The sequence below is a fragment of the Trichechus manatus genome, unplaced genomic scaffold (assembly GCF_000243295.1).
Source record: "Trichechus manatus latirostris isolate Lorelei unplaced genomic scaffold, TriManLat1.0 scaffold00051, whole genome shotgun sequence".
Lineage (NCBI taxonomy): Eukaryota > Metazoa > Chordata > Mammalia > Sirenia > Trichechidae > Trichechus > Trichechus manatus.
This window is the reverse complement of record NW_004443987.1, coordinates 12,924,859-12,947,475: the sequence shown is the minus strand read 5'-3', so window position 1 is coordinate 12,947,475 and position 22,617 is coordinate 12,924,859. Positions and strand designations below refer to the sequence as shown.

The following is a 22,617-nucleotide window of genomic DNA, read 5'->3' as shown; positions in this document are numbered from 1 at the left end:
TCATGGGTTTTTACAATAGAGGTCTCATACAATATTTGTCCTTTTGTGATTGACTTATTTCACTCAGCATAATGTCCTCCAGTTTCCTCCATGTTATGAGATGCCTCACAGATTCATCACTGTACTTTATCATTACACCTGGTTGTTCCCTTTGCTTGGAAGGAGAAATGGCCAGATGTGCAATTGTATACTGTTTCATGGGCTGTGGCCAATGGTTTGGCCGGATGGTCAGGGACTTGGAAGAACATGATAGGAAAATTGGAGACAGGGAGGTATGGGGAAGAGGTATGTGGAGAGACTTCTCTGAATGGGCCAAATAAGTAAAGATTATTTGTGTCTTATGTGAATGCTCAGCAAAGTGCGTAGGATGACACGTTCTCTGGAAACCAGGCATCCTCTTTGCCCAGACCCTACTGTCATTTCCCAACAGGCTCATGAACAAAGTGGCTGTGGTGGCAGGGATGGAAGTTATGCATGGGCTTAGCAACATGGACTTCCACTCTCCAAGGCCCACGTGGGTACAGCCACTGCTGATTGTCCCATATGCCAGTAGAAGAGACCAACACTGAGTCCCCAATATGGCACCATTCCTCAAGGTGATCAGCCAGCAACCTGGTGGCAGGTTGATTACAGTGGATGTTTTCATCATGGAAAGGGCAGTGTCTCACTCTTACCGAGATAGACACTTACTCTGCACACAGATTTCCATTCCCTGCATGCAGTGCTTCTGCCATAACTACCATCTGTTGACTCACCCAATGTCTTAGCCACTGTCATGACATCCCACACAACATTGCCTCGGATCAAGGGACTCACTTCACAGCAAATGAAATGTGACAATGGGCTCGTGGTCATGGAATTTACTGGTCTTACCATGTTCCCCATCATCCTGAAGCAGCTGGTTTGATAGAATGATGAAATGGCCTTCTCAAGACACACTTACGGTGCCAGCTGGGTAACAGTACTTTGCAGGGTTGGGTCAGTGTTCTCCAGGAGGCTATATATGCTCTAAACGAGTGTCCAGTATGTACTGATGTTTCTCCCATAACCAGGATTCACAGGTCCAGGAATCAAGGGGTGGGGATGCGAGTGGCACCACTCACCATTACCCCTAGTGACCTGCTTGCAAAATCTTTTTGTCCTGTCCCTGCAACCTATGCTCTGCAGGTCTAGAGGTCTTATTCCAAGGGAAGAAATGCTCTCACCTGGAAACACAACATTGATTCCACTGAACTGAAGGTTTAGAATGCTACCTAGCCACTTTGGGATCCTTCATGCCTCTGGATCAACAGGCAAAGAAAGGAATGACCATATAGGCTGTTGTGATTGATCTGGATTACCAAGGAGAAATCAGGTTGCTAGCGCATAATGGAGGTAAAGAAGAGTATGTCTGCAATGCAGGAGATCTGTTTGGGTGTCCTTTAGTACTACTATGCCCTATGATTAAAGTCAATGGAAAACTATAGTAACCCAATTCCAATATGATTGCTAATGGACCAGACACTTCAGGAATGAAGATTGGCTAACCCCACCAGGCAAAGAACCATGACCAGTTGAGGTGTTTACTGATGGCAAAGGGAACACGGACTGGATACTGGAAGAAGGTAGTTCTAAATATCAGTTATGACCATGTGATTAGATGCAGAAACGAGGACTATAGTTGTTGAGTATTTCTTCACTGTTTTGTTATATGTGTGTGTGTATAAAATATTTTTGTTTTCTTCTCTCCTTTATTTAAAAAATATAAAATTTAAACAGGGCTAGTGTTTCTTTGGTTGTACACATGCTACTTATATCATGTTAGGTGCAAGTATGAACTTAAAATTGTCTTTATTTAAAGATTATGTCTGGTTTAAGGAGATGTGTACAAATTCCACATTCAGAATGAGTGGACTGTGGTGGTTAATTATCTGTCAACTTGGCTAGTCCATGATTCTCAGTATTATGTAATTATCCTCCATTTTGTGATCTGATGTAATTATCCTCCATTTTGTGATCTCCTATAAGTTACATAATGTAATCACCTCCGTGATATGATTTGATGTGGTCAGCCAATCAGTTATAAGGGGTGTTTCCACGAGAGTGTGGCCTACACCCAATATATACAGGGACATTCTGGAAAAGCTCGTTTGCTTGCTCTGGATCCTGCATCTGGCTCATCATCATCTGACCTCCAATTCTTGGGACTTGAGCCAGTGGCTGACATATCGCTTGCTGATCGTGGGATTTGCCAGTCTCCACAGTCTGTGAGTCAGCATACTGCTGTCTTAGCTGCTGATTTTGGGTTCATCAGCTCTTGTAGCTACGTGAGTTAGGAAATGCCTCTAGCCTGATGCCTAACTCACAGACTTGGGACTTGCCAGTCTCTACTAACTCTACTAATATGTGAGCCATTTCCTTGATATATATATACGGAAACCCTGGTGGCATAGTAGTTAATTGCTACGGCTACTAACCAAAAAGTTAACATGTTGAAATCCACCAGGTGCTCCTTGGAAACTCTATGGGGCAGTTCTACTCTGTCCTATAGGTCACTATGAATAGGAATTGATAGATGGCAGTGTGTGTGTGTGTGTATATATATGTGCTTCACTGCTTTTGCTTCTCTAGAGAACCCAGCCTAAGGCAGTTACAAAATGTAAATGGACAAGATACATCCATACAGCTTTAAAACTTTAACCAGCTAAAACACCATTCCTACTTAATTCAATGGATATTTGAAGGCAGAATTATGTATTTGATAGAGGGCATCTCAGACAGCCATCAAATTACTCACAGTTGACAGAGAATGTTTAAATTAGATGCTTAAGAAATGAAGAAATATGTATGGGAACTGAAACTCCAATGGAATTGGTTTAAAAATAAAATTAAATCTGAGACCTGAGCATAGGTCTGCTGAAAAACTCCTGTAGCACACAACATTTTGCGCAAACACATTTGAGTATTTCTACTTTGTTCAATACATAAAATCACCAGCTAAGTGTGCAAGTTCATCTAGAGTATGTGTTTAATTCACTTTCTCATACATTTGTTCCATCATTCAGCTACATCTCCTGGACATTTGAGTCATACTGACCACATCTTGGATTTCTCTCCCTTGATCCTCAAGTCTCTCAGACTTTACTTCTGTCATAGTGTGGTCCATTAATCATAGTTATTGGTATGTCTTTCCCCTAGATTGGGGTCAGCAAACTTTTTCTGTAAAGGGCCAGAGTAGGTATTCATATAACAAGAGAAAAGAAATTTTCACAAGTTTTTTATTGCTGGAATTCAAATAATAATAGCAATTGATTATAGTTTTTCTGTAATACAGGTGTACTAATGAGAGAAAGAGAATTGTGTATCTCATCTCTGAAAATGTCTTTTTACAAAATAACCAAAACCCAAACCCTTTACTGTGGAGTCAGTTCCGATCTATAGGTCGCTATGAGTTTTACAGGATAGGTCCTGTCAAATATTTATATAAATGCATGAGCATATGATTTTAATTGAGCATACCTATCCCTTGAAAAGCATTTAAAGAATTCTGTTATATTTTTCTATTTATATTTGACTTTTAGCATATCATTACATTGCAGATTAATAATTTCCAGTTGAAGGTTAGATAAAAGCTCCTCGATTGTGTAGTTAAATGGATTTTGAAATATGGAATATGTACATTTCCTTTGCATTTGCACTGCGGTCCAAAACACATTCCTTGGGGTATAATTAGCTTGGGAAAATATATCTGTTGCAAATATGTGTGTAGATGAGATTTTGCTACTTGTTTTAAATTTTGTCAGTGCTGGAAAATATGAAGCAGCTTGGTATTGTGATTCAAACAATGTTAGTTTTTGTCAAAATTAATGTACTGCAGTATTAGTTTCTCATATATGTACTGTTTTGCTTTGTAATTTTAGATTGATTTGACTAAGAGGCATCAGCGAGTCTTCGGCAAAAACTAGTTTCTAAAACCGTTCAGAGTTTGATAATGGTGACTGAGGATGGTCCTTCTCATTTAGTAAAATTTAAATTTCAGACCCAAGCTTAAAAAAAAAAATCACATTAAAACTTTTTCATTGCTATGCCATCCAACCGCTTCTGTGGTAGAACAAGTCAGCTTGTATTTCTGACAAAAATTCACATAACTGACAATTGTTCTGTCCACAATTGTGAATGAAGTTCATTGTTAACCCTAATGGTTCAATAATACGTAATAGATTCAAGTATTTTTCTCAGAGTACCTGCTAATGAGTAATACAATAAATAACTGTAGGCCTTGAACACCTTACAGTTTGACAAATTTTGTAAATTTGTCTAACTAAGCTGTGTTTTGCTCCAACACATATTTTACCCACCATCAGTTGTAACACTTCTTAGCAGATTCCACTTCAGGTTGCACTGAATTAGTGTTTTCTCAAATTCTTTGAACATATTCTCGATCATAGTTGTTCTATGAGGTCTATGACAGACTATTCATAGAGGTTTTCATAGACTGAATTCTGTCACTTCAAATTCAGCATTGCCTCCTCAAATAAATAACAACTAAGCAGTGTTGGTAATATCTGTCAGCTCATCAAGAGACAAGGCAAACTACTCAAAATCATTTTCTTAGGTTTTTTTTTTTTTAATTCACTATTGATGTTGTTCTCAATTGTTTCAACTGTTTGAGTAACTATACCTTTGGAAAAGCTGGTAGTCTTAAATTTATTTTCTCTGGACATATTTCTTTCACTGTTGCAATCAACCATGATTTCATTAACTCATCATTGGTAAACGGCCTTCTTTACTTGACTAACAAGTGAGTCTTTCAGAAATTTACTTTGCTCACAGTGTCATTTTCATTTTTTATTTCTGTTAAGAAATTCTTCTGTGATGAGATGCTTCATTTTAATTTTCTAACGTTTCTGATGCTTTCTTTTCTGTGAATTGGAATATTGTGATGAGTACTTAATTTGGTAAAATTGACATGAATTGTATTCTTTTTTGTTACAGCTATAGTGTCATTACATAACAAACACAATGCTTTACCATTTAATTCAATCACAAAAGTATCCATACTCCACTGTGCCTTAAACATGCACAGTTCCAGGTCTGATTTTCTCTTCTTTCTTGTTTTGACAAAATGGGTATTCACTGGTACTTAAATAAATAAAATAAAATTTTGTGGTGTAATGATACATTTGTCACTTGAAACCATATCCAGCAAAAATTGCATCACTGCTGCATGTGGAACAGCAGGGTGAAGTCATGAGAGCGTGACATAAGGTCTCTGTCACAACCACTCAACTGTTTCTGTAGTACAAAAACTTCCAGCAGTCACTGAGTTGAGTTCTCTCAGCTTCCTTGAAAAATTTCTCCCTTTCATAGCTCAAACAACATTTTACCAAATTCTTTATGTCATATACTAAAAGCAGTCATTAAAGAGAATGTGTATAGTATACTTTCAATTGCTTTAAAACAAAACAGAACATACTCTATGGCCTGAGGTTAACTAAATGGACACAGACATCTTTTCAGGACTTTGATAATTATTCTGGGTTGGTAGTTCAACATCTGTGGATCCGTTCATAAATCTCTTAGCATTTATAATGTCTATTAAATATTTATGTACAGTAGATAGAAAATCTGTGATGTGGTGACACACACAGGATAGATGGTGAATTAGCAAATATAGCCCTTGAAGCCATTGAGCTTTAAAGGCATTGGACTGAAATTTTCCAGCCAAAATTTTAGTCATTTAAGTGTTTTAAGTTGTCCTTCACAATTCCATTTATTTGTTTAATGGAACACTTAAATGTATCAGTGGAATGTTAGCTCCATGAGAAAAGGTTTTTTTTTTTTTCTCTTTTGTATCTCCAGTACTTAGACCTGTACTTGGCAAAGAGTAAGCACTCAGTAAATATTGGAAGAGTTAATGAATAAGTAAACTCTGATGTCTAGAAAGAGATAATTTACACAGTATTTTAAATACTTGTGTGCAATGCGTACTTAGATTTTGCACTATATTTTTTATTTTAACAAACAACTTAAAAAAATTCTTCTATATTTTTCTTTTTACAGCCAATGAAGGAGGTTGTACGATCTCACACTCCCATGAAAGAATCCACCACTGTGGAGATCTGGACTCATCCCCAGCCACAGGTATAATGGCAAATACTTGTCATAATTCCTTCAATTTCCTTTTAATTGAATTTTATGAATGTTTAAGAATGACTCTTAAGTAGTGGTTCTCCATGTGTGCTCTTTAGTTGGTTTTGTGCCAGATTCTGTTGTTAAACACATGACAGTAAGTATGTATCTCTCCCTGTGAAATTTGTTCCTGTGGCAGATCAGGTCCACATATTCCTCTTCTAAATGGTTGTCCATTCCACCAATGTTTAAGTCTAGTTCTGGAATTGTGGACTGAAAAAACATTGAGAACTGCTACTGTATAATTTGATTTAACTTTAACATAATATAGGACTTTTTTTTTTTTTACTAAAACCTCACTAAAGCACATTCATTCGGGGGGAAGCCAGTCTGAATTTGTTAAAACAAAATCATTTATACAGTATTTTTTTAAAGAATGATTATTCATTTCAATGAAGACAGCTTAAAAGGTGGCTTATCAAATCCATTCAAATGTGTTTTCCTAGTAGAGGCTTTAAAGGGACTTTCAAAAATGGAGTAAGGAGACCAATGTCTAAACGCTGTCTATTTGGTATTGTGTGGCAGGGTAACTTACTGTTGTTAATAAGCTAAAGGTCCTGAATCTGACACTTTGGGTGTCAAATTAATGGCCATAAACTGTCCTCTATCCAGTTATTTTCGAATGTCTTATTGGTTACAAAGGAAGTAAATTCAGAAAATGTAGATAAATAAAATGCTGATCTATAGTATTAGAAAAGCAATCCAAATGGAATGGAAAGAGCAGCATAATTGTCTATTATATATTATTTCATATGTGCTTTGGACATTTATGATGGAATGTGAAACCACATGTTGGGTAATAATATACCTTAAAGTTTTGCAGTGTTAATTTACACTCTTTGTAAGGAAATGTTTAATTAAATAAAGGTAAATTGCCACCCAAGATCTGTCCAAATTGTCACAAGTTAAAATTACTCAAGTCTGAATTAGTGAAATTTTGCCAAATTCCAAATTCTGGCTTTTGAATCTTGCAAACATGTCATCTTTGATTCAGTCTCAAGAAAATTGGTGAGGATGTGGAATGCAAGGTGAACTTAATATAATAACCCCATCTGCATCTGTATTTAAGAAAGATCTTGGAATTTTACTATCAGTGTATTGACTCCTTAATTAAGAAGTCTTCAGAATAGCAGTTTTGAGGAACACTACATAATATTAAAATGTATACTTTAAGGTTCAACAATCTGACCTGTCAGTATGACCTAATGTACAACTGGAATAAATTTTTATGCAACACTGTTCCTCCATTAATATAAAGATATAGTATAAGCGATATTTTATGTAGTCATGTAGTTACTATTGTATTCTATTAAGTGGAGTGCAATATCATTGTTATTATTGTTAGGCCTTGTCGAGTTGGTTCTGATTCATAGCTACCCTATGTAAAACAGAGCAAAGCACCTCCCGGTCCTGCGCCATCCTCACAGTAATTACTATGTTTGAGCCCATTGCTGCAGCCGCTGTGTCAATCCATCTCGTCAAGGGTCTTCCTCTTTTTGCTGACCCTCTACCTTACCAAGCATGATGTCCTTCTCCAGGGTCTGGTCCCTCCTGATAACATTACCAAAGTACATGAGACATAGAGCTTTCAAGGAGCATTCTGGCTGTACTTCTTCTAAGACAGACTCATTCATCCTTCTGGCAGTCAATGGTATGTTCAATATTCTTTGCCAACACTGTAATTCAAAGGCATCAATTCTTCTCTGGTCTTCCTTATTAATTGTCAAGTTTTTGCATGCATATGAGGCAAATGAAAATATCATGGCTTGGGTCAGGCATACCTTAGTCTTCAAAGTGACATCTTTGCTTTACAACACTTTAAGGAGTCTTTTGCAGCAGATTGGCCCAATGCAATACGTCTTTTGATTTCTTGACTGCTGCATCCCTGGGTGTTGATTGTGAATCGAAGTAAAATGAAATCTTTGAAGTCTTTTCTCCATTTATCATGATGTTGCTTCTTGGTCCAGTTGTGAGGATTCTTATTTTCCTTATGTTGAGGTGTAATCCATACTGAAGGCTGTGGTCTTTGATCTTCATCAGTAAGTGCTTCCAGTCGCCTTCACATTCAGCAAGCAAGGTCGTGTTATTTGCATATAGTAGGATGTTAATTAGTCTTCCACCAATCTTGATGCTGCTTTCTCCTTCATATAGTCCAGCTTATTGGATTATTTGCTCAGCATACATACTGAATAAGTTTGGTGAAAGGTACAACCCTGATGTACACCTTTCCTGATTTTAAACCACGCAGTATCCCCTTGTTTTGTTGGAACCACTGCCTCTTGATCTATGTACAGGTTCCTCATGAGCACAATTAAGTGCTCTGGAATTCCCATTCTTCTCAATGTTATCCGTATTTTGGTATGATCCACACAGTCGAATGCCTTTGCATAGTCAATAAAACACAGGTAAACATCTTTCTGGTATCCTCTGCTTTCAGCCAAGATCCATCTGACATCAGCAATGATATCCCTTGTTCCATGTCCTCTTCTGAATCTGGCTTGAATTTCTGGAAGTTCCCTAATGATGTACTGCTGCAACCATTTTTTAATTATCTTCAGCAAAACTTTACTTGCATGTGATATTAATGATATTGTTCTGTAATTTTTGCATTCGGTTGTTTCACCTTTCTTTTGAATGGGCACAAATATAGATCTCTTCAGTAGGTTGGCCAGGTAGATCTCTTCCAAATGTCGTGGCATAGATGAGAGTTCGCCTCCTGCCCTGCATCTATTTGTTGAAAGATCTCAACTGATGTTCCATCAATCCCTGGAGCATTGTTTTTCACCAGTACCTTCAATGCAGCTTGGACTTCTTCCTTCAATACCATTGGTTCTTGATCATATGCTACCTCCTGAAATGGTTGAACTTCGACAATTCTTTTTGGAACAGTAACTCTGTATATGCCTTTCATCTTCTTTTGATGCTTCCTGTGTCATTCAGTATTTTGTCCATTGAATCCTTCAAAACTGCAACTCGAGGTTTGAATTTTTTCTTTACTTCTTTCAGCTTGAGAAATGCTAAGCATGTTCTTTCCGTTTGGTTTTCTAAGTCCAGGTCTTTGCACATTTCATTATAATCCTTTACTGTGTTTTCTCAAGCTGCTCTTTGAAATCTTCTGCTCAGCTTTTTTATGTCATCATTTCTTCCATTTGCTTTAGCTACTGTACGTTCAACAGCAAGTTTCAGAGTCTCTTCTGACATCCATTTTGATCTTTTCTTTCCTGTATTTTTAATGTTCTTTTGCTTTCTTCATGTATGATGTCCTTGATGTCATCCCACAACTCGTGGTATTCGGTCGTTAGTGTTCAGTGAGTCAAATCTCTTCTTGAGATGGTCTCCAAATTTAGTTGGGACATATTCAAATTCATATTTTGGTTCTTGTGGACTTGTTTTAATTTTCTTCAGCTTCAACTTGAACTTGCATATGAGCAATTGATGGTCTGTTCTTCAGTCGGCCCCTGGCCTTGTTCTGACTGATGATATTGAGATTTCCCATTGTCTCTTTCCGTAGACATAGTCGATTTGATTCCTGTGTATTTCATCTGGCTAGGTCCACGTGTATAGTCGCCGTTTACGTTGTTGAAAAAAAGTATTTGCAGTGAATAAGTCGTTGGTCTTGCAAAATTCTATCATGAGATCTCCATTGTCTTTTCTATCACCAAGGCCATTATTTTCCAACTACAGATCCTTCTTCTTTTCCAACTTTCAGATTCCAAACACCAGTAATTATCAATGCATCTTGATTGCATGTTTGATCAATTCAGACTGCAGAAGTTGGTGAAAATTTTAAATTTCCTCATCTTTGGCATTAGAAATTGTGGTGTAAATTTGAATAATAGTCGTATTATCTGGTCTTCCATCTAAGCATGTGGTATTATACTATCACTGACAGTGCTGTAGTTCAGGATAGCTCTTGAGATGCTCTTTTTGACAATGAATGTGAAGCCATTTCTCTTCAATTTGTCATTCCCTGTGTAGTAGACCATATGATTCCAGACTAAGACTAGGAAGAAGGACCTGGTGGTCTACTTCTGAAAAGATTGGCAGTGAAAACCTTATGAATTGCAACAGAACATTGTTTCATATAGTGCAGGAAGATAAGCCCCTTAGGTTGGAAGGCACTCAAAATACAATTGGGGAAGAGCTGTCTCCTCAAAGTAGAGTTGCCCTTAATAACTTGGATGGAGTCAAGGTTTTGGACCTTCATTTGCTATCGTGGCTAGGCTCAAAATGAGAAGAAGAAACAGTTGCAAACATCCATTAGTAATCAGAATGTGCAATGTACAAAGTATGAATCTAGAAAAATTGGAAGTCAGCAAAAATGAAATGGAACACATAAAGCTTGATATCCTAGGCATTAAAAAAACAAAAACCATTGCTTTGGAGTAGACTCCAAATCATAGTGATAGAGCTTACAGGGAGAGCCTGTTGGATTCGAACTGCCAACCTTTTTGTTAGCTGCCAAACTTTAACGATTGCACCACCAGGGCTCTGTTTCTTACATAATGGGTGCTTTCTGGTGGAGTCTTGGTGGTGCATCGGTTAAGTACTAGGCTGGTAGCCATAAAATCTGCCGTTCCAACCCACCAGCAGCTCCGCTGGAGAAAGATGTTGCAGTCTGCTTCTGTAAAGGTTTACAGTCGTGGAAACCACATGAGGTAGTTCTACTCTGTCCTACAGGCCACTGTGAATCAGACTGGACTTGACGGCAACGTGTTTTTTGGTCTCTTATTAGGTAACGCTTTTAAGTATCTGGCAACTTTGATTAGCCTTACTGCCTGTGTCTTCAACTGAAATTTAAGACACATCATAGAGTGGTGGATTACACTGTATTGTATTACTACTCACAGGGTGCAGATAGGAAATTTTCACTTTTGTTTTTGATAAAAAAATTATACTTGCCTATGAAAAGTTTAAAGAAAATATTTGTTTCATTAATAAACTTTTAGAGTTCCTCATGAAATATCTCAACTTTAGCAAGATGCTCAGTATTCATTTGAGGGTTGTGAAAAACAACATTCTGAAAACAGAAACAGCTGAAGCTGGATTAGAACCCAAAAAATTAAATTATTTCTATTCTTCAGTTGAAATATTTAAACTATTTGATAATGCCTTCTCAACCATCCATATGCCACCTAGTCAAAATTCATGATGCAGATAGTGACTTTGGTGGTTTATAAATAGTTACAGTAGTTTCCCATAAACCAGAATGGTTCGTATTTGTAAAAACAAACTGTTCAACTAATTAAAGTGATGAAATCATTGGTTAACTTATTCTTTATGTGAAGAAAATAAAAATTAAGGTGTCTATTTCTTTAGAATTAAAAATAGCATTTTTATTAGAATTTTTAGAAAATATTTAGGTATGCAACTGTAGTACATATCTTGAGGTTAAAAGTTAGATTTTAAAAATTAACATGATATTTTACCAACAAATAAAATAATTCAACTCACCCAGAGTACCTTTTTGATGTGTAGGGAACAATGGACATAAACATTCACTGAAGTCATAAACATAAACATCCTAGCATCTGTGTGATATTGAGAGGAAATAGAAAAGTATTCAAAAATGGTTGTTGAACAGCTTTGCACATGCTGTATACATATGCCAGTTGGCATGGAGTTCTTATTTTATTGTAATTCAGTATTTTGTAATGACTGATGTTTCCCCCTTCCATAATAAGGTCTCTTCCCCCACCTTCTCTGCTCCCTGATTCTTAGCAATTACAATGCTCAATGAGCCACCAAGTTTAAAACTGTATAATACACTGCCAAAAAATTGAAAAAGAATAAACTGGTATATTTATTGGGGTCTTTTCATGATTTTCCTTGACTTTCAATGGCAACTGAATTGTTGGTGAAAAAATGTTCTACTAAGATGACATTCTGATTATGAATACAGATAATATCTTGGCTACCACTGTACTTCATTAAATACAGATACCTACAGCACTTACTGGGACATTTATATATTATGTCGTGTCTTATATTCACTAAGAAATAAATAGCTCATAAAAATAGTACTGGACAACTGCTGTAAAATGTTTGGGGGGCATGATTTTAATTACCCAATTGTTAATACCCGTAGTTAGTGGCTCATAGGGGTCCACTGCTAAACAATAGGTTGGCAGTTCAAATCCACCAGCTGCTCCTTGGAAACCATATAGGGCAATTCTACTCTGTCCTATAGGGTCACTATGAATGGGAATTGACTCAGTGGCAATGGCTTTAGTGGCTCATATGTCTCCCACAAAGAATGTGATTGACCTCTGGTACAGAAAGTAAATAAAATACTGTGAGGTGATATAAGAGGTATAAAGAAAGTAGAAATATTGATTACTTGGGACAGATGATGGAAGTCAACTGTAGCTAAGAACTGATCTGTTTTATTAATTAAAAAACAAAAACAAAAGAAAAACCTTGTATAAACTTACTCTGTACCAGGCACTCTGTTAAGCAATTAAAAATATTAACTCACTTAAATCTCCTTACAAACCTATGAATGTTATTAAATTTATTATTATTCTTAGCTCTATTTTACGGATGGGGAAATGGGCACAGAGAAGTGCTAGTAAGTACCAAAGACAGGATGTAGACTCCCTGGGTTTGGCTCTAAAGCTCATCCTCTTAATAACTATGTGATAATTTCTCACTAAGTATCAACAGCAAGAATGAAAGTTCATTCCTGGGTCAAGAAATAATTTTAAAGGAGACTTTTCTGGTTTTAAACTAATAGAATTCTATTTTCAGCTATGAGAACACCTGCACATATATGCATATGGAAAATTAAGATGATCCCCTCTATGATACTGAAGTGAAAAAAAAAGAACAATAAGACATATGGACCATAAAGAATACTAGGTTCTGAAATAATCAGAAAAATACTATGTTTAGAAATGTGAAAGTTACTATGATAATCCTTAATGAAAATCTTCCTGCAAGGATAATTAACAGCGATAAAATGTGAGAATTCCCACAGTTTAAAAGAATTACCTTGTAATCTTAGGATAGTGGCTAACAGGATCACTAATTTGATATGTTAACAGTAAATGCATTTGATGAAGGAATTGCTACACTAATTTTATATTTTATCACGGTACGGTTAAGAAATCCACGGGGGTTTTGCTAATCAGTTTTCATGAAGTAAAACCAGCTCTTATAATTCTTTCATACTCTAAATGGTCTACAGTTGACGACAGAGTCACACTAGGTTTAAGTTTTTTGTTTGTTTGTTTATTTTGTTTTTGTTTTTTGGTTGTTTTTAATAGAACATCCCCCAAAAAGGTTTACATACATAGGTTAGGATCAATACCAGAGACTTTACTTCTCTTGCAAGGAATGAAAATACATACTTTAAGAAAACAATCATTCTAAACTATACATAATTGAATCATTGAATGTTAGACTACTCTCAGGAAGAATTTTGCATGGATTTCAATATGTCTACACATGGGGAAAATTGCAGTGTTTCTTCATTAGCAACATAGGTATCTTGAGAAAAATTCACTGGGGTCCTGAAACTACACAAGGGTTTCCAAGATCCACGTCACCATTAACTCCCTTTAGGTGCCAGCCTCAGTTTCACATCAGATGCTACTTTCGATAATGCTTTTAAAGATACACATCATTAAAAAAAAAAAAAAAAGCTTTTTTGAACCACACACTTCATAATTCATGTTTCCCTCAAAGCCCAGAGCACTTATCTTTTGTCTGGAAGCTCAGGATGTGGTTTTTGTTATAATTTGTCTATGTTGTATGGGAAAATGTGTGTTCAATGGGAATGTGAGCTAACTGCTATCATAGAATGATTTGGGATCAGAATTTTTCCAGAGTTGGATCTGGGAAAACTTTCAGGTTATTTTCATTATCAAGGGCTATGTAGTGGAGGGTCTTAAATACCAAGTCAAGTTTAAAAATAACTACACAACAGTAAGTCTAATTAAAAAAAAATTAACATACCCTTATGTGTCATTGTTTAATAGTCTGAGGTTTTTTTGTTTGTTTGTTTTTTAGACGTTATGTAAAATCTCAACCTTATTTTCTGACTAAAGCCTAAGCTTTAGCCTTTGTCCTTGATCTTTAGAGCTATGAATACTTTATTTTCAACCATTAATAACTTTATCTTTAAAGTGACTAAAAATGTATCATGCTAGGTTCTCTATAGTAATTATCACTTTTACTTCATTCCTTATAGAGGTTGTGTTGAGGTGCAGATATTAATATCTCATTTTCTTAGTGAGGAAAGTGAGGTTCAAAGAAGTTAAATAATGAGCTTAAGATTGCAGAGCTTGCAAGGGTTAAATTGGGGGATTCAAACATAAATGCATTAACTCTAAAATCCATAATCTTTCCCCAACCCTACATAGCCTCTCATTCTTAATATAATTGTAGAGATTGTCTACTCTATGAACATGCATCCCAGGTGTGACCTGACATCCCACTGATTTCCCTGACATGTTAATAAATGTCGGCAGCATAGCAGATGGATGCCATGTCCACAGATAAAGGCCTTGTGAGCACCCACAGCAGATAAATACAGACTGCAACAGATGGGGCAATTCTTCTGGAGCAATTGGACTACAAAATATTGACAATGAAAAATGTTTAGGTAGTACTGATACTCATGATCAGCAATAATGTTTGGTTCTCCTTGTAGTAAGAACCCAACCAATGGCTCTTCCATTAGCTGTATATGTAGCCTGGGGCAGGTAACATTATTTGAATTTGTTCCCACATCTGTTATATCATTCTCATATGTTCTCATATATTGCTATCAGAGTTAGAATAATGTTTTTAAAGTGTACACTTTAAGATGTTATAGTTGTTGCTCGACATCTAGGCATTAAATTTTTCTTCCTCTAATCCCATTTAAAAATTAGAAGATAAAACAGGAAAGAGATAAATTCCAGGTATATAAACTGGACAAATGGAGTAGGCATTAGAAAAGATGTACATTCAGGTGTCTATGGCCCACACCAGCACACTAAATTCTGCTTATCTCACTTAAGCAATGAAACTAGGCATTTTAAAGTACTGTCTGGTATGGTCTAGATTGTTTCAAGCACTAGGTGGAGTTGGTCTTCACCTTCTGCAATTGAGCAGGCTGAGATTCTGCAGAAGGATCCATAGAGAAAGACTAGATAAATGCCAGAGACATCAATGCCTTACCTCTTTGTTAATTTTGACACGAGTTAATCCTGAAGGAAAAAAGGTTTATATATCAGTTTCTTCGATCAGCATGGAATTATATGTTAAAAATACTTTACTTTGACTGATCTAGAACTTTGATAATTATTAAAAGAAACACTAGTGACTCTGCTCAGATCCATATTAGCAAATATGTAAGTCTTTAATTACTTTAATCATAATTTACTGATGCAATCTAGAGCTAAATTAAAAAATAAGTAAAAATAAAACCAAATCTTATCAAAATCTCATCTTCACTTTTATTATTTAACCTAACGATTATTCCAGTTGTTGATTTCCAGCCTTATTGTGGAGCAAACTGTTGTCCCTCTTAGATCTTTTTTTTTTTTTTTAATGAAAAATTATACGATGGCAGGGAGCTCCTTGGTGTACTATGGAAATATCTCACCCAATGTTTCTGGCAGATAACTCAATCTGAGTACTGAATCCGTCATTCCAGGACTAACTGTTTCTCTAGAACACATGCTGTCTTACATGTAACAATATCAAATTGCTCTATTTAATATTAGTGCCCAAGTGTCAGAGAAGAAATGCTAGAACAATTTAGCAGTTTGCATGCCTCGGAGACTTTAAAGGTTTTCCTCTTTTGTTTTTGTGTGGTGTTTTCTTTGACTTTGCAGTAGATAATCCTTCTCCCCTGCTGTTAATTTCCATTAGCATACATTGTAGACCATCCTGATCCCTCTGCAGTTGTCAACCCTTCCCTTTGATATAGAGCCCCCCTTTTTTTGTTTAGTAAAGTGAATGAAAATATGTTAGACTTTCCAGTCATAATGAAACTGTCACGAAGTTTCTGCAAAGCAGAGCTCTGGTTAGGTTTAAGTTATATTAGAAATAATTCACAAGAATGAATTCAGAATGTATTTCATCTGTATAGTCATTACAGTAAGACTGCAAAAATAGATCTCTGGAATACTGTTGTAAAACTCCAATTTGTCTCTCCTCTCTTAGACTTCTCCTATCAGTCCTTTCTCAAACAGCTACTACAGTAAAACCTGTGAAACCCGGAACCTGTGTAAGGCAGAAACTTGTCAGAGAAGGAAAACGCATATATTTTCCACTAACAGAGAGTGATAGAAAAGTGGTAAGACTGCACCCTGTCAAAGGGAGAAAACTTTTGAGACTCAGAAAAACAAGGCAGTCCCTTTCAGTTCCAGCTCTCACAGGTTTCACTGGATATTTTTCATCCTAAATGGTAACGTTAATTATGGATTATCCTAGTTTCAAAAATCTTCAGTAGTTTCCTATTGCTTATTAAAAGAAGTCTAGTTATTTTCACGCCCCTCCTTGTTTTTGCCTACACATTTCTTTCTGGTCTTACCTCCTGCTTTTTTCTAAATTCATACTTATGTTCCAACAAAACTGGGCTTTTTGCTTTTCCTTTAATGTTCTTTGTTCTTCCCTATATATTCATTTGTATATATGTCTCCCTCCCTAAACAATACACTTTCCTTCTCTCCACCTGTGCTTAACCATTGGCTTCATACTTAATGTTTTAAGGTAGCATTTGACATCTTTTTCAATTCACACAGCTACTGTTGTCTCTCCATTCTGTGAGCCCCTTATAGCATTGTGTCTGTACTTCTCCAGACTTTTAAGAATTTGTGCATGTCTTACTATAATATTAGTTCCTTGAAAGCAAGGATGTTTTTTAACTCTTGACTCCACACCTAGCATAGTACCTTGTACTTACTATGTGTTTTTTAGTGCCAAATACAACATTCTCCCACCTAAGCACCTAAGCACTGGTATTTGCCTATACTTTTTTTTTTTTTTTCTTTTTTTGTTTTTCTGAAGAGGTTAGTGCTAACACTGATTAGCTATGTAATCTTGCCGAAACTCTTTTAATGTGCACCTTCTCTTTCGTTTGCTCTCTGCACTGCACCACCATCCCCCCACCCCCACCCCAGGTATTTTAGTTAGGTGCTCTATGCTAATTTTTTTTTACAACAACATGTGGAAGTGGATTGACTCTGCAGAGCTTGTGAGCGTGATGACTCCAGCAGGGGAGGACACTACTGGCAAACAAACACAGAGTGTGCAAGCTTTATTTGCATAAAATACAGTAATAATTATACCTATTTCCTTGAGAATTGATGTGGATTAAATTACATAACCAATGTAAAGTACTTGGTACCATGTCTGACATAGTAAGTGTTCAATAAATGTCAGTTACATTATATATTTCCAAGGAGCAGCGGGTGGTTTCAAATTGCCAACCTTTTGGTTGGCAGCTGAGCTCTTGACCACTGTGCCACCGGGGCTCCTATATATACATGCGTATATATATTATGTTATATATTAGGAACCCTGATGACACAATGAGTAAGCACTCTGCCGCTCACCACAAGGTCGGCAGTTCAAACCCACCAGCCACTCCCTTAGAGAAAGACGTGGCAGTGTGCTTCCGTAAAAATTACAGCCTTGGAAACTGTATAGGGCAGTTCTGCTCTGCCCTATAAGGTCACTGTGAGTTGAAATCGACTCAACGGCAACAGGGTTAGGTTATAGAGACAAATATATCATATATATATATATATATGTTATTTTATGCTTCTTCTGTTTTTACCTGTTGAATTTTTGGCCACAAATCAGTTTTTATAACTTAATAACTTTAAACAGTTATTTTATAACTTAAAGCAGTTTTATTTACTCTTTTATCCATTCTTCTCAAAAAAGTTCAAGCTGCTCTGTCTCAAAACCTATGTCATCTTGCAGATAGCTTTCCATCTTTATTTTAATGTCTCCAAAGAGGAAGATTACTTGGCTTCTAAAGTAACTAATTCATTAAACTCTGCCCTTTTTTGACCACGGATGTAGCACTTAACAGAACAAGAGAACCAAGAAGTAAGAGAACTAAAGCAAAGCCATCTACTGTCACTGCTGCCCTCCAGAATTCCATTACCATTCTTGGAACACACAGGCTAAATGTGAAACGTAAGCAAATGCTTCTTGGAGGCCTCAATAACTGACTTCCTGATTAAAGATATGTTTGAAAAATCAACTGTAACTAATTTGCACAAGACTATGAAGTGATCTCTTAAAATATTCCAGAAAACACTTTTGGGTGGGACACTTCTTGGGTACCTATTAATATGTGAACTACATTTATATTCTGTGTATTTACATAGGTGGGTAGCTGCTTGCTAGGCGTGAATACTAAAGTTACAAAGATAGGAGATTTAGTGATCTGCCTTACCTTTTTAATGCATATGTTACATGTACCACAAGAGATACCATTGAGAAATCATTTGCCCATTTTCCTTTGTATATACGAGAAATTGGTTCCTATAAGGAAATGTCTTAATTATTCTAAAGTAAAGAATAAGAACTGCAGCACCTCCACACCTGCTCTCTCATGACCATAAGGCATCCTGAAGAAGTATCTAAGCATGGTATGTTGAGAGTTAAGGCAAGATGGATATTCAGTCACACGTCTGTACTGAGTCTTCTTTGAGGCAGTGATTCTTATTTAGGCCGATGCCACTGAAGACAAAATGGATAATTTTACCCAGTCTTCGCTTGATACCTTAAGGAGAGATAGCAGAGATTGTTTATGAGAGAATGATGATAAAAATATATTTGCAGGCTTTTTTGATCCTAGAAGTGGTCTCACATATGCACTTACACATGTGAAGAGAAGAAAATAATTGAACAATAAATACAGCAGCCTCTAACAGGCCATCCTTAATCACTGAACATGTACTGTAGGCATCGTTTACCTTTGCTTGCCTTAAATGGTTATTTCTTGTCAAATTGGTGTACTTTGAGAATTCTGTGGGTGTCCTGCACCAACACGAGCCCTTTGTGATGGTTAAGACTGTGTGTCAACTTGGCTGGGCCGTGATTCTCCGTGTTTTAATGTAATCACTCCCATGATTGAATATACTGTGAGTAGCCAATCAGATGAAAGGGAGTCTCCTTGAGGGTGTGGCCCAAATCTGTATATAAGCAGACGTTCTGGCTTTTTGCTCTCTCTGGATCCTGCGGCTGCTTCCTGTCGTCTCATCTCCTGTTCTTGGGACTTGAGCTGTCAGTTTATCTGCCGAACCTGGGATTCGTCCAGCTGCACAGCCTGTGAGTGGGAGCCCTGTTCTCCGACTTTCTGATCTTGGGCTTGCCAGCTTCTGCAGCTGTGTGACTTGGAAGAGGCCTCTACCCTGATCCATGGACTTTGGACGTTCTAGCCTCTACAATCGCGTGAGCTGTTTCCTTGATATAATCTCTCTCTCTATATATATTTATACACTTTACTGGTTTTGCTTCTCTAGAGAACCCAGCCTAAGACACCCTTTTTCCTCTCTTCCCTTACATCACCTCTGAGTGTATGGCACTGTTGTCAATACATAGTATAGAAACATATTGGGCTTATGTTGATACTATTTCTATTGCAACGACTTTTAAAAGCTCCATTGTTAGTTTGAAGGGGAGTTTTACAGATGTCAAAATGCAAATTTTTAAAAATATTCTAATAAAAATGTCTTTGTGAGTTAGCTTTTCTGAGGCCATATAATTTACACCTGCACAAAATGCATTTTGCTCTAAATGAAGGTAAATAAATTGTTTGTGCCATATGTCCCACTCTCTGTTGTTCTAATATTTTCCAGAGAAAGCTGCTTGTACACTTTCTACCTTGCTCAACTGTCATTTAACATAAGAATTAAAAAAAAAACAACCTTTATTGAGGGTTTAGTTTGTTCTAAGTACTGGGACAAATATAGGAAATTTAATCATGAAAAAAGTAAAAAATATAAGCCTCATCCTCCAGTATCTCACAGGGTAGTGAAAATAATGTGGTACCATCCACTAATTATAAAACATATAGAAATAGATGTTAAGTGGTTTTACAAGTAACATGCTGTGATGTGACTGAGGGTGGAAATCAGGAAAGATTTTCAGTTGGTAATGGCATTGGAGCCGGATTAAAAGGTAAGAATGGATAAGAGTGAGGTTATGCTTAATTTGATAACATTTGTTAAAAAATTAAAAAAAAAAAAAAAGCACAGTGCTTTTTTACTAAGCAGACCTTCAACCAGTGATAAAAGCTATTATTTCCCAGACTCACAGAGATAGTCAGTGGTAGAGTTGGAAACCAAATCTCCTGTTTTACATGAAGTTCCCTTTCTACACGTTTTTCTCTTCTTCAAGATAGTATGTGGCCATTAACAAAGTTGCCTTAGTATCTGTAGGAAAAATTGTAAATTGTGCTGGAACAATTTTAGATTGAAGTTTATCACCTGGAGAACTTCCATTTTGGGGAAAAAGTGCAAGAAAGAAACAGATAAATTATCAAAAAAACATTCCTGATTGGTAATGAAATGCTAGTTGAACCCAAAATTCAGAATAGTTCAAAATAATCTTTTGGAACTGCTTTAACATAACAATACCCCTTGTGTCTCTTATAATCTTTTGATTCTGAGCTTTTATCATGGAAGCACATTAAGAGTTTCAGAGATAAAGGGGCCAACACAAGTAAGCTCTCCAGTGGCCTGGTTTTTATTTAATCCTTAGAAGAAATTTTGGAAGCAAGCAAAGAAATGCCCCAGTTAATCTATACTGTGAATATAATTTAGGGACACATTTAGTTTTAATAATGAAGAGATTAAAGTATACATTCTGAGCATCAGCAAGTTTGCAAGTGATTGTATATATTACTGTCTTCTCTCTCACACACACAGACCCATGTATAGTATCAATTTACCTCCAAGGAGTGCATTTGTAACTCCTGCATTTCAATTTTGCTCTTTGGCTTTCCCCCAGCTTTCCTTTGCCTCTTTTATTTCATTTCCAAATGTAACACCTGATCCTTGCATTTATCCTACGAAATATGCTAGTTTTAGCTCCCTCTTCTGCATTTTTTTCTGGCATTGCTTATTGTGTAGAGATCTATAAATGTGATGCTAATTTCAATAAATTTCAGTCAATTGTGTCCACCGAATTTTATTTTTTGTTCAGAAATATATTCTCTAAGATATTGTGATAATGCTCCTCGTTGTGCTTAACAGTCTTAAAGCTGTCATGTTTCCTGACATAAGTTATTTTAGTTTTATTTTTGCAACAAACAAACCTGTGCTTTATGTTCATTAAAATAAAATCTCTTTATGTTTGTTTAGTCTGTTTTACATGTTTTTGAACATGGTTTAAAAGTCACACACCATATTTTGAAGAAAAAATACCATCTAAACATAAAAAGTATTTCTGTCATCCTTTTCAGACGGAGATTAGACAGCCCTATAAAACAAAAAGTAACCCATGTGAGGAATGTGCTTCTTAGTTCAATCAAATATGTGAGACCAAATGGGCAACTCCTGTACAAAAGCAAGACAAAAAAACAGGAAGGGCCAGGAACTGGATGAATGAACACAGGGAACCTGGGGTGGAAAGGAGGAGTATGCTGTCACATTGTGGGGATTGCAACCACTGTCACAAAACAATGTGTGTATAAGTTTTTGAATGAGAAATTAACTTGAGCTCTAAACTTTCACCTAAGGCACAATAAAATATATAAAAAATTAAAACAAAAAATGTAATCTATAATTCAAGTTATTTCATTTCTGCATTTGTGTATTTCTTGGGGAGACAAGTTCGATAGGTGGGGGCTTTACTGATTCAGATCATGAGTGCATCACTTTCATTTTTATATGTTCATAGACACTATAGTGTAGGCACTATAAAGACACAGTAAATGTTTATAGATAAAATATATAAACTGTTACAATTTAGAAAACTAAACAAACATTTCCATTTTATAATGAATATGAGGAGTATTACTCTATCAAAAAGATAAAAAATATATGTAAATACTTTCTTAAAAAAAAACAAAACTTTGTTCCTGAAGGCAGTTGTAGCAAAACAGCGAAAAATACATAATATTATTAAATAAAAATTGACTTAAAAGAGACAGGAAAAAAACTATAACATACCTACTATTGGATGTTCTTCAATTCATTAACCTTCCAGTTTTTGTGTTCTGTCTTTAATGAAACATAGTCTTATCCACATACAACCAAAATATATTGATCTAGATTTTTGTTTTCTGATGCCTGCTAGTTAGTTGGACATTGAAAAGTGTGTTAAAAAGTCTACCAGATCATACTCCATTACCCTGTGAAACTCAGCAATAAATGTATATTGTCTAATTGAATGATCTAGCAACCCGTAAGAACTTAATGATATTTCCCATGTTCTCTAACTTATACTGAGGAAATAATTTAATTCTTGGCAAGACAGAGAAAATCA

At 36.1% G+C, this 22,617-nt stretch overlaps 1 protein-coding gene across 1 annotated transcript in view; it reads left to right on the top strand.

Annotated features, from left to right (window-relative positions):
- Nucleotides 1–22,617, top strand: part of PCDH11X (protocadherin 11 X-linked) — a 944,132-nt gene that overhangs the window by 422,274 nt on the left and 499,241 nt on the right. Inside the window, exon 7 of the mRNA XM_004377548.3 lies at nt 6,043–6,123. Coding sequence (XP_004377605.2) covers nt 6,043–6,123 — 81 coding nt within the window. The remainder of the gene's footprint in view (nt 1–6,042; nt 6,124–22,617) is intronic.